Genomic DNA, 17,298 nt, shown 5'->3' with positions numbered 1-17,298 from the left:
ATCCAGTGTCCTCACCAGGAAGAAGTAGATGAATGAGCTCCTTTGTGTCTTCCATTCATGAGAGTTTTGTCTTCATGTCCTCATCCCCTTCTAAAGGTCCACTTCAGAACATCCTTACCACAAGGATGAACATTTTAACTTGCATGCAGATTTGAGAAGACCCAAAACATTCAGACCTTAGAGACACTGAATTTTGATTCTAGATACTTGAGTGATAAATAAAACATAAGGTCAATCTCTATAACCAAGAGAAGGCAAGGGACACATCCTCTTATAATAATATAAGCTGCTGCTGTTATTATTATTTGAGATAAGGTCTCCCTGTGTAGCCCAGATTGGTCTGGTGCTTATTATACAGGCCAAGCTAGCTTCACACTCAGCAGTTATGCTGCCTCAGACTCCCACCTGCTGGATTTATAGATGTGAGCAACCACATCCAGTTCAGTATATCATTTTCATAAAATTTAGAATTGGGGTTGACTTGTCTGTCTAACACATCTATGAAGTACCAGCTGAAGGGCCTTGGGGGATTCAGTGGTTTGGAAAACAAGACTCTTGACTTACAGAGCACACAGTTTAAGAAGGAAAGACTTATGTGTGGGTATTTTACATTGGTGGCAGTATAGCATTTTGTGTCAGACTGTGGACATTAAAGCCAGGAACTTGGATTTGTAAATTAGACCACTCATCTTCTAGCTCTGTTACCTTGGGCAAGTTCTTTAGCTTTTCTGAGACTCATTTTACAGACTTCATTTGTAAAACTGATAGGTAACTTAGATGTTATTGTAAAAGTTAAAGAAAGGTGTTGCTTATTTAGCACTGTAGAGAAAATACTTAGTGCCAGCCAGGCATAGTGGTGTGCAACTGCAATCCCAGAGGTGGAGGGTCCTGAGTTCCAGACCAGCTTGGGCTACATACTGAGATACTGGCTCAGAAACAAAAACCAAAAACCTTTAAGCAAACAGAAAACAACAGCCCTCCTCCCACCCCCATGACCAAGTTTTTTTTTTTTTTTTGCCTGGAACACAGTGAGCATGTTACAGTTTGGGACAGTAGCAACAGTGAGGGGATAGTAAGTATTCTGAGTCTTCTGTATTTCTTCAACAGTCAGGAATTTTCCAGCTTTAGGTTGGGACAACTGACTGGTGGCTTGAACAGACAAGAATTTATTCAACATCAAAGAAGACTGAGTAGCCCTGGTTGAGTGTTAATTTTCAATATTCATTGATAATTTGCTTGCCAGTTATTATTCAGGGCACAGGGGATTCATCTGTCAGTAAAAGCACTTTGCCTCTCTCATGAAGTTTATGATCTAGTTAGAGAGAGAGATTAAAAAACACATAAGCAGGTGGTGGTGGCACAAGCCTTTAATCCCAGCACTCAGGAGGCAGAGCCAGGCTGATCTCTGTGAGTTAAAGGCCAGTCTGTTCTACAGAGCGAGATCCAGGACAGGCACCAAAACAACACAGAGAAACTCTGTCTCGAAACAATAACAACAAAATAACCCCCCCCAAGCCCCAAAAACCAAAACAAAGCAGAAAAATACATAAAAATTATTGCCATGTTAGAAGGTGGACTTATCCAAAGCTTTGTATAGGAGGACCTGTTTAAGTTGGGCTATAACCAAATGGCATGGTTTTAGAGTGTGGCTAAGTTGGGTGAGAGAAGACTAACAAAGATATAGTTATAAGGAAGAATGGAGTTACCTCTCAGAGTGACTTTTAGTGATTCATTAAGCAATCAATAGCCACACATGTACAATTCTTGATAAAATTTAATAAGAAAATATTTCATGCTATTTTACCTTATAACAGTTAACAGATACTATAATAATCATTGATCGTAATATATAGTATGTAATTATTCGAAGTGCTTAATGATGATAAATACACACACACACACACACACACACGCGCGCGCGCGCAGAAGCCTGTGGACAATGACCACAGGACCACTGTAGAGCAGAACATTCTGAGTTAAGAGTAGACAGTGGCCATGGACCATTGCAGATCAGAGCACTCAAGATGAGAGTGGAAAGTGTCCACAGAACCACTGCAGAGCAGAGCACTCAGGGGAGAGTGGACGGTGTCCACAGAACCACTGCAGATCAGAACACTCAGGGGAGAGTGGACAGTGACCACAGGGCCACTGCAGATCAGAACACTCAGGGGAGAGTGGACGGTGACCACAGAACCACTGCAGATCAGAACACTCAGGGGAGAGTGGACGGTGACCAGAGGACCACTGCAGAGCAGAGCACTCAGGGGAGAGTGGACGGTGACCAGAGGACCACTGCAGATCAGAACAATCAGGGGAGAGTGGACAGTGACCACAGGGCCACTGCAGAGCAGATCACTCAGAGGAGAGTGGACGGTGACCACAGGGCCACTGCAGATCAGAACACTCGGGAGAGTGGACAGTGACCAGAGGACCACTGCAGATCAGAGCACTCAGGGGAGAGTGGACAGTGACCAGAGGACCACTGCAGATCAGAACAATCAGGGGAGAGTGGACAGTGACCACAGGGCCACTGCAGAGCAGAGCACTCAGAGGAGAGTGGACAGTGACCAGAGGACCACTGCAGATCAGAGCACTCAAGGTGAGAGTGTATGGTGGCCCCAGGACCACTGCAGAATAGAACGCTCAAGGTGAGAATAGGCAGTGGTTCCAGGGACCATTATCCATACTCTACATTCAGTTTCTAAAGCTCTGTAGAACAAACAGCTGGCCCCAGAAGATGGTATTGGATCACCTGGAGCTGGAGTTACAGGTGGCTGTAAGCTGACTGATGTGGGTGTTGGGAACTGAACTCAGGTTTCTCTAGAAGAGCAGCAAGTGCTCTTAACCACTGTGATGTCTCTCTAGCCATCTCCCACCCCACCGCCGCCCACCGATAGCTTCTTGAGGTCCATTTTTCTGTTCGGGTGATTGACAGGCCCATGGGAGGGGGCAGTGGTATATCTTTGTTCTTTATCAGAAAGTCTTAAACCAGGTAGTAAGTAATCTTGTAAGGTTTGGATAGTTGTCAATTAATGACCTTCCTATCCATTCAGAATGTCACATCTTCTCCCGGGCCAGAGAAAAGACTCCGGTCCCATCCCATTCTTCTGATCATTAAGAGTCCTGAGTTTTGCAAGTTGTTGATTATGAGGAAGAGCTCCAGTTCATTGTCCTCTAATCTTGCTGCTATTTTACTTGCTGCCCAATGCAACCATTGTTACCAATTTATAGGCAAATGGACTTAGGTAGAGAAGTAGACCAGTGTTATTTGTCTTTAAGGACAATAAGAAGAGAGGCAACAGTGTTCTAGGCTGGAGCACACACCCAGAACCTGTTCTTGCTAGAAAGTATGAACTCCAAACTTTGGTCTGCAAAATAACTATGAGTATGGCCTATTTAGTCTTTAGAGAAGTAGTTATTCAGTGGGAGACTCTGGGTCTGGGGTCTTCTTGTCTCTGCCTCCTCAGCACCGGGATTACAGATGTTTGACAGCACACCCAGCTGGGGTGCAAACTAGGCCCTTTTGACCAGCATTTTACCAAATGAGCTAGCTATCTTCCCAGCCCTAGCATATTTTATGATCCGATGAATGACTATTTAACAAGTTAGAGAACGTTGGTTCTGTGTGTCTGTTTTGAATGTGAACACATTATTTAGGCTCTCCTGCTGGAATCCTAGAATCCAGTAGTCAGCCATATTGGATGATTGTTGTGGTCCATAAAGCTTAGAAGTTCAAGTTATGAAAAGTGGTTGGTGTGACTGGAGAATTAAGAAGAATGGTTCCGTCAGTTTGAGGAGTAACTCAGGCACACATGGAGCTGACTCCCTGTTGTGTTCCATTTGGGAAACATGAAGCAGTTTGGCTGGAGGGGAGGCTGACTAAGGAACAGAGAGAATAAAACTGCATTTAGCATCATCAGATTAATGAGAAAGACACTGGAGCATTCATGTAAGCATACTGTACTGTGGCTAAATCCAACTGTGAAGGTTCATAAGGCAAATTTCCTAGTATAGGAGATTCATGTTCTAGCAATTAGATTTGGCACGGTATGGCTTTTGGCTAGTTGTTTAACTTCAGCGATGTTTCTTCATCTGTAGAATTAGGAACTATCACAAGGCCCCATTTTTTCTTTTTTAACTTTTTTTTTTTTTAAATACTTTCTTAATAGTCTATGCAGCTCATAATTACGTTTTGTGGGATGCTGAAACAACTTGTTAAGATGGCATCTGTGAAGTGTTAGCTGCTGTTTGGCACGTTAGGTACTCAGGAAACTCCAGCTTACCTAAAAGGCCTGTTCTAGCCAAGAGAGCAATCCAAATGCAGACTGCACAGTATGGAGTAGTGTAAAGTGAATGATACATTGATCGGAGTTTTACTTCTAATTTAAGGGACTGTGAAGCAAGATGAATTGCAATTTCCTTTGGAAAAAAGAGGAATATTAAATAATAATTTTCCTTTGTTTCTTTCTCCTAATATTCTGCATCTCATTGCTAACAGTTATTGAGAACTTACTCTGTCCAGGTACTTTGGTAAACACATGATATACATTGCCCTGTTTAATATTTTCCTAGTCTAGTATGGTGGTTACTCAGTAGTTGTGAGTCTTCTATCATGATTCTGTGAAACAAACAATGTTAACTTTACAAATAAAGAAACAAACAATAGAAGTTGAGTGAGTTGGGGCTTAAACCTGGCCTGGAACCTTTGCTGTTGTGATTTTATTGTTCATGAACTTAATGACTTGTTTTACTATTTGTATTAAAATAAGAGCCTAATTCCATATGGTGTCTTAATAGTCCTGTGACTCAAAGGTGGTAATCATTCAGATCCCTGCTCTCTGTAGCCTCCTCTGCTCTACCCTTACATTTTGGGCAAGGAAAGCTATGAGCAGTTTGGCTTTATGAAATCACATGGTTGCATGAGGATTGATAGACTTTTAATATTACATAGTGTTTGCATTTTTAAAGAGGATATGGCATTAATTGAAATGAATCATTGCTTAGAAAGGTCTTCACCAAGCTTAGGGACAAAATCAGGCAACAACCTTGCCTTGAAGTTGACTAGGGGATTTGCCTCTGTAAGGGGATCCTGCTTATCAGTTCTTATCTTTGTTCTGAACCCATAGGTGCACTAGTGCTGGGTGCTTGGATATTTTCTGTTTGCTTCTTTGAGTTTGTTTCCTTTTTTATTTTTGAGACAAGGTTTCTCTGTGTAATAGTCCTGGCTGTCCTGGAATTCACTCTGTAGACCATGCTGGCTTTGAACTCACAGAGATCTGCCTGCCTCTGCCTCTTAAGTGCTGGGATTAAAGGCGTGTGCCACCTCTGCCTGGCTTGAGTTTGATTTTTGTGTTTTTTTTTTTAATTTATTTATTTGTTATGTATACAGTGTTCTGTCTGCATGTATCCCTGCAGGCCAGAAGAGTGCACCAGATCTCATTACAGATGGTTGTGAGCCACCATGTGGTTGCTGGGAATTGAACTCAGGACCTCTGGAAGAACAGCCAGTGCTCTTAACCTCTGAGCCATCTCTCCAGCCCCAATTTTTGTGTTTGTTTGTTTTTTTTTTTTTTTTTTTTGTTGTTGTTGTTAGTGGCATGTTATAGCTCTCTATACTATCTATCAGGCAGAGAGGTAGTGGAAGGTGGGAGAGAGCTGCTTGGTAGGAAACCCGTAAGAACTGCCTGGGAGACAGGGAAGTTTATGTTAGTATAGTACTGTAGTAAAGTGGGCATCCACATTCAATAGTGATCAGTGGTGTGGCTGAAAGTTTTCCTGTGTCCCTTCTGGTTCGCAGGTGCTCAGACCCAAGTAAACACACAGAGGTATATATTAATTAAAGCTGCTCTGCCATTAGCTCAGTCCTACCACTGACTAGCACTTATACTTAAACTCAGCCCATTTTTGTTAATCTATATGTTGTCATGTGTTCCATGGCTTTACCTGTGTGCCATTACATGCCACTCCCTGGATGGCAGGCTGGCATCTCCTGACTCAGCCTTCCTCTTCCCAGAATTCTCCTTTTCTGCTTATTTCACCTATACTTCCTGCCTGGCTACTGGCCTATCAGCGTTTTATTAAACCTTTGTACAAAAGCATTATCCCACAGCACAGTGGTGTTTGGAAAAAAGTGTATATGACCCCAAAGTGTAGTTGTAGGAAATGTCCACATATCTAGGTTTATTCATAAATTTAATTTTTTTGAAAAATAATTTTTAATTATGACTAGGAGAAAAAGTTCTTACTGCCTGTTCCTATTTTGTGTCACTGTCACCATTTTTTAATAAAAATGCAGGAAGTTACTGGTGTTTTATGAACTTGCACCCTGCATGCTTCTCTTCTTTGTTCTTTGTTAAATATGAGCTGGCATATGTTAGACTACGTTAGCATTTGCTCTGAGGGACTTCAGTGCTTTCTAAATTCAGCTCTGCTAAGCCTGGAGACTGTTTGCTTGAATCAATGGAGACTGCTATTTTTAGCAACAAAAGGGAATTGAAATAGCAATTTTCTTTCCATGCAATAGATCCCCAGGAGGAATACTGATCCAACCTTTCTGTCACTTTTTATCCCTCCCACCGCCCCAAGCAGTCGGGAAAGGCAGCTGTCATGGTTTGTGGCAGTATTAATCTTTAATCAATCGAGTGTTTTCTGCATTCAGGTACTCCTGGGGAGGAGGGAGTCACAGAAGGATCTTGCTTGGAATAACTAAGCTCATATGCATGGGCTCTGCAGTCAGAGTTTAGTGGGCAGAGGCAGGGAAGGGATGAGAGAGCTAAAAATAGCACGCTTGCTCCCAGTGTTCCTCTAGTCTATTTTTGATGTTTGATTTTGATAAGGTTGATTGGGCTCTTACTAAAAATATCTGTTCCTAGCAAGTTGAGGACAAAAAGAGTAGAATATTTTTAACCTACACTAACTAAAGTACTTTTTGTTGACTGTATAAAATCTGGAAGTAGAGTCCTGGTCAGTTGCCAGTATTTTATATAATCTGTAACAAGCGAAACACTTCTGGATGCCAAGTTGGGATATTCTTTATAGTTGTCAGTTCTCATCTTCTCAAACGCTTGCAAATATGGGCTCTGGTGTTATATTTATCTGTACAGACATAAGCCTTTAAAAAAATCTCCTTTTCCCAGCTCCTTCTTTCCTTTCTCCCCACATTCTACTCATGGCCATTCTTTGTATTTTCCCAACCCACAAGGTAGCTTTTTTGTGTATGCTGTGGAAAGCTGTCTAAATATATCCCCTTACTCCATAGCAAAATGGGATCTGAGGATACCCACTGTTAACCCAAGAAGCAAATATTAGGGACAAGGACAGTGAACTTGGACTCCTTAACTAATCTAAAGTGACTACTCTCCTCCCCACCCCCTCACCCCTCCCCTTCTAATCCTGTTTGGACTGTGTCACTGTAGACCAGCTCTGGTACCTTAGAGCCAAGTGAAAACCAGGTCTTTTCAAGGAGATCCATAGATTCCTTTGAAAGTATGTATGTAACAAGTCCTTTATATACAAGTTCAGCATCTCACAATAACATTTTTTAAAAATCTCATTTTAAGATTATTAATTCTTGTGTGATATTGAGAGGAGCTGAAGTGTTATTTCCAAATAAGGAGTGGATAAAACGGTAAGTCTTGTCACAAAAGGCCAACTTTTTATTCAGAATCTTACTCATTCACTCATCCATTCTGCAACAAAGCCTCATGAATCCTCTCATTAAAATAACTTTTAAAAATATTTATGTGTATGAGTGTTTGTTTTACCTGCATGTATGTCAGAAAAGGGTCTTGGGTTCCTTGGAAGTGGAATTACAGATGGTTTATAAATCACCATGTCACTGCTGAGACCAAACTCAGGTTATCTGAAAGAACCACAAGTGTTCTTAACCACTGAGCTCTCTTTCTGTTGCTTTTTTTCTTTTTTTCAAACCAGTCACCAGTCACTGTTCTAGCAGTTAGACTGTGGAGACCAGACAGAACCTGTCCGGTGGAAACCTATGTAATTAATGCTCTAAGGGGAGGTATAGAGGACTGTGAGAGCTTAATAGTCTAGTTGTAAAAGAAGGGGTAAGGAGAGCAGATGTTCAAATGAAAACCTCCAGGATGGAGAGCAGAACTCTGCTATGAGTAGGCCTCTGTCCATTTGAGCTGCCAGAACAGCTGCAGAAATTTAGAAAGCCAGAAACTTAAGTCCTCATGGTGCTGCATGTTGGAAGATCCAAAATCAAGATGGCCACAGGCTTGCTTCTGTTGTGAAAGTGTTCTCCCATTCAGTGACTTGCTGTACCCCTGGAATGCAGTTTCCTTTCATGGTAGGGACAGAGAGCAAGGGAGGCTAGGCAAAGGCTGCATGCTTTATGAAGCTTTGAAGAATCCCGTGCAAAAAGGTAGGACCTCAGACCATAAATACTTCTTAAAGGCCCTACCTTGGCCTGCTATCACATTGACCATTGAGTTTTAACACCTCAGTTATAGAAAGGACACACTCAAACCATAGCAGAATAGATATTGGAGTAAAGAGAATCATGCCTGTGAGGAGAGTGCTACCTTGGAGGAAGTGGACACATTCCAGCATGCTAGTGGGAGGTAAGGTCAACTTACCAAGGACTTGGTAAAGGGTGAGGGTAGGGGAAGTTCATTCATTCACTCATCCATTCATCTACCAGAACTAATCATCTCGTTTTGGAGTTACTGGCTTAGCAGTTTGACTGTAGAGACACAAGACAGACACTGGCTGACAGGTATTAGGCAGAAAAATGATGTGCAGATTTGTAGTTTGGAGTGATGACTGTGGCCCAAGTGTGGAGAATGAATAGGAGAGGAATAAGAATAAGGTAATGTTATTTTAGGAGTTCCTGGAGAGATGAATGATAGGAACTCCAGGTGGTGGCAGTGGGAAGAAGTGAATAGATTTGTGGTTTTGGTTTTATGTAGTTGACAGGAGGGGACATTGTCACTTCTTGACAAATGATGAAATTATAAAGTAGTTTCTGAAAGTGATAATTCTTTTTAAAATATTAATGTATTATTTTATGTGCATGTGTATGTATGTGCTTGAGTGTATGTATGTGCACGATTTCTATGCAAGAGTTTGCAGAAGTCAAAAGAGGACATTGGATCCTCTGGAACTGGAGTTGCAGATGTTTATAAGCTGCCATGTAGGTGCTGGGAATTGAACCCAAGTCCTTTGCAAGAACAGCCAGTGTCTTAACCACTGAGATATTTAAAAACGATAATTCTTAATTGTATATAGCTTGCATCAAGTGAGAACGTAGCAAAGGTATCATTCCTCAAGTCTTGGGTGTAACCATGATAATTTTCAGAGCTAACTGGATAACACCAGTGAGGTCCCTTGAGTGGATATTTTCATAATGGCATGAATATTAAAGCCCTTTCATAATACAATATTTTACTCTTGCTTTTCAGGGCCTGTAATAGTAACTTCAATAAGATAGGCATTTATTTTTCACCTTTAAATAGTAGATATTTTACATATGCTTTCTTCTCCATGATAAGCTGAGAGGGAAGGAAGATAAATTTTATTTTTTAAAAAGGCATGGTAGTGGTTATTAGGGGATTTGAAACCTGAGGCCTCTGCCTTTAGGGTAACTTCATGGTTCATGAGACTGCTGGACCCTAATCATCATATTTGAATTGTGTAGAGGAAGGGAAACTGCTTTTCTTATACCACTTAAATCTTTCCCCCCAGAATTCAGTTACACATCCATTCTAGCTGCTTTGGAAATTGGAATAAATAAATATCTCAGGGCATAATGTTTTGGACCCTGAGTCAGTACTCCTTTATTTATTCATTTATTTATTTACTTATTTGTTTGTTTGTTTAGGAGATTTTCTATGTGATTCATCCCTGAGTCAGTACTCCCTTATTTATTTCTTTATTTATTTCTTTATTTATTTCTTTCTTTATTTATTTACTTATTTACTCGTTTACTTGTTTATTTATTTATTTGTTTGTTTGTTTAGGAGATTTTCTATGTGATTCATCCAGCCTAGAATCTGTCATGTAGCCCAGGCTGGCCCTGAAATTACAACCCTCCTGAAATTATCCTCCCACAGTCTGGGTTTATAGGTGAACACCATTATCATATCTGGGGAAAAACAGTTTTCCATTGCAAAGAAGTAAGGGGAGGAAGCATAGGTGGTTAGGAAGGCAACCAGCAGGCCCTGACCCGGGGTACACGTGAACGATGGGTGGTTAGGAAGGCAACTAGCAGGCACTGACCCGGGGTACACATGAACGATGGGTTCCCCCGTGTATTTCTACACATTGCATCTCTTCATCTCATTGTAGCTCTGAGTGCTTAGTTTTTGGTGTGTGTGTGTGTGTGTGTTTTAAGAAATAAACAAAAACAACAAGAAATACTTCTGTCTAGATCTTTGTGTCCCACAGAGAAATCAAGAGATGATCTTTTGAGTGTTTTTAAGTCACTCTGTCTGTCTCTTTTTCTCACTAATCTGTTAATAAAGAAACTAATGCTTTTCTGCCACCACCACCCCCAACACAGAGACAGGGTTTCTCTGTGTTGTTTTGGTGCCTCACTCTGTAGATCAAGCTGGCCTTGAATTCACAGAGATCCACCTGACTCTACCTCCCAATAGTGGGATTAAAGGTGTGTGCCACACTGCCCGGCAACTAATGCATTTTTAAAATAGAAATCAAACAAATAACAAGCAGATCATTAAGTTTTTTATTGCATCATATTTAAGAAAGTAATTCGTTTTAAGAAACTCTAAAGTAATCTTGGGAAGCACTGCCTTCTGGGAAACTGGAGTAGAAAGTGGAGCTTTCTGGCTCAGTTTTGCTAACTTTGTATGCATAATAGTAAAGAGCCTTGTTTTTTGGAAAGGCAATGCTTGCATATGATTGAAAAATTTAACAGTAAAAAGAGTTTAAAAAAACCCAACTTTCTCTAATTTGGTAGAAGCTGCCACCAGCAGACTCTTAAGATAATATTTTGGTTAGCTTCCTGAGTAAACAATGGAGTTGAGGTCTCCTGACAGTAAGTATGGTCAGATGTTCACAGTGAGAACCAGTGTTATTTTATATAAAAATACTAACCTTTAACCTCATTATGGAGGAGTTGTAGCTTTAAAGCAAAAAAAGGGCATTTCTTCTCATCCTTCTTCATGTCCAGTCTTCAGTTTTTTTTTTTCTACATTCATCAGGTTGACTGAGAATTGCTTGTCTGTATTTTATATTATTAAAAGTATAGTACTTGGCATATATCCTGGAAAACAAAAAGATCTATCACTTTCCGGTGAGAAAAATGATAATTTAACCCCCAGTTGTCTGGCCATTGTATGTAACACTGGTTATTGTAAAGCTGAGGTGTCTAACAGAGGCTTTCCATTGAACCGATTACTTACTTATATTGTTCTGTTATTAAATAAAACTTCAGAGTCAGATACTAGGGTAAAAACCTGATGGATACAGAGTGCAGTGGAGGAACAATCAGCTGACCCTGCTTCTCCACACTTCAGGATCAAAAAGTCCCTTGACTCTTTCTAAGCCCCTCCCTATTTCTTCCTGTGTCTCTATTCTAATCTGGGTTGGCCAACAGCTCTATGGTTAGTTCTGGCCAGTTGAATGTTGACTCCATCCTCTGATTCAAGGTTTAACTTTATTGGGAATGTCGGAGTACCATCAAAATATTTCACAACACTCTACTTCCAATTTCTTTGTCTGTCACACATACACACATATGAGTGCACGCACACACACACACACACAACACAATTTTAATTAATTAACAGATAATGCCAAGTAAAACCATTGATTTTCATTGTGACATAACGAACATGATAAGGAAGTGTAATATTACCCTGGATGGTATATTAAGACAGAGAAGAGACATTCAGGGACAAGTAAGGAGGTCTGCCTAAAGGTTGGACTGTAGATGCTGCGTTGTTGTTTGTGAATTGTGACAAGTGTACCCTAGTCTTGTAGGGTGTTAGCATGAGAATGGAACTAGGGATAGAGGTAACCTACTACCTTTTAAAAACTGTACATCTAAGCCGGGCAGCAGTGGTGCACGTCTTTAATCCCAGCACTTGTGAGGCAGAGGTAGGTGGATCTCTGTGAGTTCGAGGTCAGCCTGGTCTACAGAGTGAGTTCCAGAACAGTCAAGGCTACATAAAGAAACCTTGTCTCGAAACTCCCCGCCCCCCCAAAAAAAAGCAAAACAAAAAACAAACAAACAAAAAAAACAACAACAAACTATGTATCTAAAAAATTAAAAATGTATTTTAAAACCTGTTTATTAAAGTGTCTCCATGCAGTTTTCCTTGAGAAGATACTGCCAAGTGTACTATTATACTGAGGCAGGGAACCATGATCTAGAAAACATGAGCTTCATTCAATACAGGAGGAAGGCAAGATAATTCCAAGATGGTGGGTGCCTCCACCTCTGGTATAACAGGTTAAGAGAATAAGTAGTCCAGAGTGCATGCAGTAGGAGGAGAGCCGGAGTGCTTTGGGAAGGTCATTCCTAAGGTCTGGAATGGGGTCGATTGTGTGGAGAATTTTATCAGGAGGTTGTTAAAGCAGGGCTGTATCTACCTGTGACCTCAGCACTAGGGAAGAATAGGCATGCGGAGCAGAAGATCCTCCTGCATAGCAAGTGTGAGGTCAGTCGGGCCTCCATGAGACCCTGTCTTAACGGAGCAAGCAACAGCAAAAGCGAGGAGGCTATTAGGGGATGGAAGAGGATTTAAAAAGACCAACCACATAAAGGGGGAGGGACAACTGTGTCCAGGAAAGATAGAAAGTTGACTGGGAAGTGCAATGTAATTACAGTCTAGTGTTTGGCTCAGTTGTGAATATTTAACCATACTGATAGTGTAACAAAGACCTTGACTAACTTTTGTCCTTGGTTGGAGGATGGCGTGTGGAAGACCCCATATCCTTATATTTTTGTTATTCTAGGTGGGCCTTTGGAAGTTGAGGCTAATGAATATTCAAGCTAGAAAGACTGTGATTAGAGGTTGAAGCTTTGAGCACAGTGGTAATGGCTCAACCTGCAGACCGCTAATTTCTGCAGGAGAGTTAAGGACTGGGGTCCCTCTGGTGTGTTTATAATGAAATCTGAACTTGAGTGGGAAAGCCTGGTTGGGAAAGCCATGCATGTACTGGGAAGACTATGTCCTTGCTCTGATTTATTTCCCTGGGGTGGGGTGAAAACTGCATGGGAGCCCATCTCAGACCTTACTTACCCAGCCTGCCTTTCAGTTGGTACTGACTTGTATCCTCTGCAATAAAGTGAATTAGAAGGTAGCCTGAGTTCTACAGATTTTGAATTTTCCAACTTGAGGTGGTTATGGAAATCCCCCAGATTATAGTCAGTTGATTAAGCTAGCCAGAGACCTCTGAAATTGGTGTCTATCTGAAGTGAAGGTAGTCTTGTTGAGGACCAAACCTTCAACCTGTGAGAGATACTACTATCCCTGTTTTACCCCAGCTTTTCTTTGTATAGTGCAGGGGCTTGAACCCAGGGCCTCGTGTCTTAGCTTAGTGTTTTACCACTGAGCTACACCCCCAGCTTTGTATCAAATTCTGGTTAGTCTAGGGATGTATTTGTAGTGTTCCAGTAATAAATGCCAATTATTGACAGAACATTGCAGTATAACTTAATTGAGAGGATGGGGAATGAGAAGAGTGGGGAAGTTCTCATCAGCCACAAGTCTACTACTAAAAACAGTTGGTCAGGAGATGGCAGAAAGGGTCTAGAATGTTGATAAAAACAGAAGGAAAATGTGGCAGCAGTTGCTTCTGGAGGTGGAGTAATAGGGCACAGAGAAATGGTGTAAGGCAGTGCTGTTCCAGTGTAAACCTCTCAAAACTGGTTTCCCCACTGCTTGTGTTATGTAGATGGAAGGAAAATCAGTCCTTGCATGCTGTCAGTAGTTCACCTCTGCCAGAGGCCAGTTCCTGGTGAAGCAGATTTGAATGTTGACTTGTGTATGTGTGTGTGGTGCGAGGTGTACTGAGAATGCTGTCAGGGTTGGCAGTGCTAAGGAAAGTGGAGGAAACAGAATTGAACGGAGAGAGAAGTGAAACAGCTGTAGGCTTAGCAGAGTCATAGATGCTACTATTGGAAGCCTTGGTCCTTCAGATGCTGGAGGCAAGGAGTCCAACTTTTATGCCTGAGTATTTTAGACATGTATTGTTTAGAACAGAAAGTGACTGTCTTTAGATGAGGGCAGTTATTGGAAGATAGTAGGTCATGAATTGACAGCAGGCAAGACTTGACAAGGGGATTGAATGGATAACTCTTTTGGGAGGGGGGAGCTGACTGTATTAATCAGCTTTCTGTTACTAGAACAAAATACCTGATGTTATCAGCTTATAAAGAGGGAAGGTGAGTGGAGATATGGCTCATTGGTTAAGAGCACTTGATGCTTTTGTACAGTTCCAGGGTTCAGTTCCCAGCACCCATAATGGGCCATTCACAGTTATCCAGTTTTAGGGAATCTGACACCTTCTTCCGGCTTCTGTTGGCATCTACACATGGTGCACATGCAGAGAACCAGGCATACAGGCATACACCTACAGAAATAAAATAAATCTTAACAGAGAAAAGGTTTATTTTGGTTCACAGTTTTGAGGGTTCTTGGCTATGACTGGGTGGTCTGACTGCTTTTAGGGCTCTGGAGGGAGAGCAGCACACCATAGCAGGACATGACATGTAGCATAGCAAACCTCTCATGTCATTCATGGCCCAGTTGCAAACAGGAAAAGGAAGTGGCTGCAGTCCTACTATTGTCAGTGACCTGAAGACTTCCCACTGTGCATGCACAATAAAAACACACAGGAAAATACAGCAGTACAATTCCCATTGAGAGTGTTGAAGTGCTATAGGGCATACAGCCTTGCAAAGTACGGATAGGCATCAGAGGGACGAGAAAGGGTTCTTTTGCCTTAAATGTTCTGGAACAGAGCAGTTGATAGAGCCTGAAGAAGGCTTTGAAAGGAACAAAGTAAAAATGAGGGTCTCAGATCTTGAAGAGAACAGAAGAGTCTGAAAGAGAAGAAAAAAGGGAGAGTTGAAAATAGCTAACATTTGCTTGTCTTTGACTTGTGACATGTTGGTGTGTCAGGAGAGAGTGCAGGATGAAATCTGGACCCCTGGTCTCCAGAGACAAGAGGTGAGACTTTCACATGCTGGTCATTTTGTATAGATAGTTTTAAACATTGTTGTAGAGCCCCTGTATGAATGTTGTTTACAAAGCTATAACAATAAAAACAGATTACCCTGCAAATTACCAGGCAGCCACTTTTGAGAACTGATAATAGAAGAAGTTAAGTATGTTTTTTTTGTTTTTTTTACTTACATGCAAGTTCTATGTTATAGCAACCAATTAGGGAAGGAAGGGTGTTCTGTGGAGATATTCCTTGGAGATATTCAGGCAATTATGGACTTAGATGTCACTTTTGTAGCCTAATAGGAATTAATGGAGCATGTGCGCGTGCATGCGTGCACACACAGACACACACACAAATTAAACGTGAACACGGTCAAGTATCTATATCCAACTATGTACCAAAGAACAGAAGAACATGTTATGTTGTATCAGGGGAATGCAGTCAGCAAATGGCAGACTAAGAAATCAGAAACCTGTTATACATGGTGTTCAACAATAAATTGAGTTGGGGGAGAAGAAGGAAGAGAGAGGAAGAGACAGAGACCATTGTAGAAATTTGATGACTAATTTTGCTTTTTTATATATTTATTTTTTTTGACATGAATTAACATGGGTTTTTTTTGGACTAACTTTGAAATCTGAGCTCAGTGGATAAGCATTGGCCTCCCCACTTTTCCTAAGCCTGACAAACTTCAGTTCAATCTTGAGAACCCTTGGTCGAAAGAGAGAGCTGATTTCTGAAAGTTGTCTTCTGACCTCCACACATGTACTGTGACACTCGGTGCACAGTGCCTCTCACACACACACTCCCACTCATGCATACACGCACACACATGCGCACACACAGATACAATTGTTTTAAATAAAATATAAATAAAATATGAAGTTGATCATTGGTTTACTGAGCCATAGGTGAAGGTTTGCTCCCTGGTTTACTTTTTAATCTAAAAAGATTTTAAAACTTCCGGAAATATGGTGGCTGAGCAGGCACTTCGTAAATGTACATTTCTTTGAGTGGCACTAGGAAAAGAATATCTTCCATGTTTTTCACTTAGTGTAATGTTGTATTCATGTGTTGTGTGTATCACAGTTCATTTTGCTGCTGTTAACTATACATTGTACTTATACATTATACTTCTGTTTACTTACTTATTCTTCTGTAGATCAGTATTCAGGTTTTACTAGCATATAGCACAAACACTAGTAAAGCTCTCACTGACATCTTTTTGGTAGACCTCCAGCACTCTTCTCTTGAGGATTGCTGGTTCATAAGGCGAACATATCTTTAGTTCTGAACATACTGATGAATAGTTTTTCCAAAACTATTGTGTCAGTCTGGTACTACTGGTAAGGTATGAAAGCTTCCGTTTCTTTATATCTTCACCAACACTTGATATTTCGGTCTTTTCAATTTGAGATGTGATGGGCAGTTAATTCTAAATTTGAGTACTGGTGTTGCTTATTTATCTATTTATTTCACTAGGCATTTGAAGTGTTTATCTAAGTTGTTCTGTTATTAATAAAAACTCGGGAGTCAGATAGAGGGATTGAAAACCTGGTAGATCAAGAAAGTGGCAGAGAAATGACCACCTGACACACTCTCCACCCCTTCCCAGATCGAAAAGACCAGTGAGTCTTTCTAAGCCCCGTGCTAGCTTACCTGTGCCTCTGTTGTATCACACCCTCGGTCCTCCAGATTCTCTGTGGCTAATTCTGACCAGCTAGTCATGGACTCTTCTACATGGTTCAAGGTTAACTTTTAATAAAGACTATTAATATAGTCTTGTAGTGTCACAGTGCAATCAAATATCCTGCAATAGGAATTGAAACTAGGGCCTTGTGCATGGGAAGTCCTGTGCTCTACCACTAAGCTTCACAGCTAGCACTGGATATTGCTCTTTCACATCAAATATTGTACTAGTGTTCTTGGGCATGCTGGTGATTTCTAGCTGGACCACTTCCTTGCTGTAGTTCTTAAAGTAAACTATTCTTCTCTTTTCTTAGTTGTTACAGGTGGCACTGATGGAATTGGAAAATCGTATGCAGAAGAGGTAGGTGATTTTCAGAGTCTATTTTAAAAATAAGAAAAAAATAGAATAATCTCTTAAATAGTAGCCTTGATTACAATTTTATTACA

General features: G+C 40.9%; 1 protein-coding gene across 1 annotated transcript in view; it reads left to right on the top strand.

The window, feature by feature from the left end:
• Hsd17b12 (hydroxysteroid 17-beta dehydrogenase 12) overlaps positions 1-17,298 on the top strand; it is a 140,783-nt gene that overhangs the window by 34,465 nt on the left and 89,020 nt on the right. Inside the window, exon 2 of the mRNA XM_042275778.2 lies at positions 17,166-17,212. Coding sequence (XP_042131712.1) covers positions 17,166-17,212 — 47 coding nt within the window. The remainder of the gene's footprint in view (positions 1-17,165; positions 17,213-17,298) is intronic.

The sequence above is a fragment of the Peromyscus maniculatus genome, chromosome 4 (assembly GCF_049852395.1).
Source record: "Peromyscus maniculatus bairdii isolate BWxNUB_F1_BW_parent chromosome 4, HU_Pman_BW_mat_3.1, whole genome shotgun sequence".
Classification (NCBI taxonomy): domain Eukaryota; kingdom Metazoa; phylum Chordata; class Mammalia; order Rodentia; family Cricetidae; genus Peromyscus; species Peromyscus maniculatus.
Note: the sequence above shows the minus strand (reverse complement) of the source record. Positions and strands in the feature narration are given on the sequence as shown.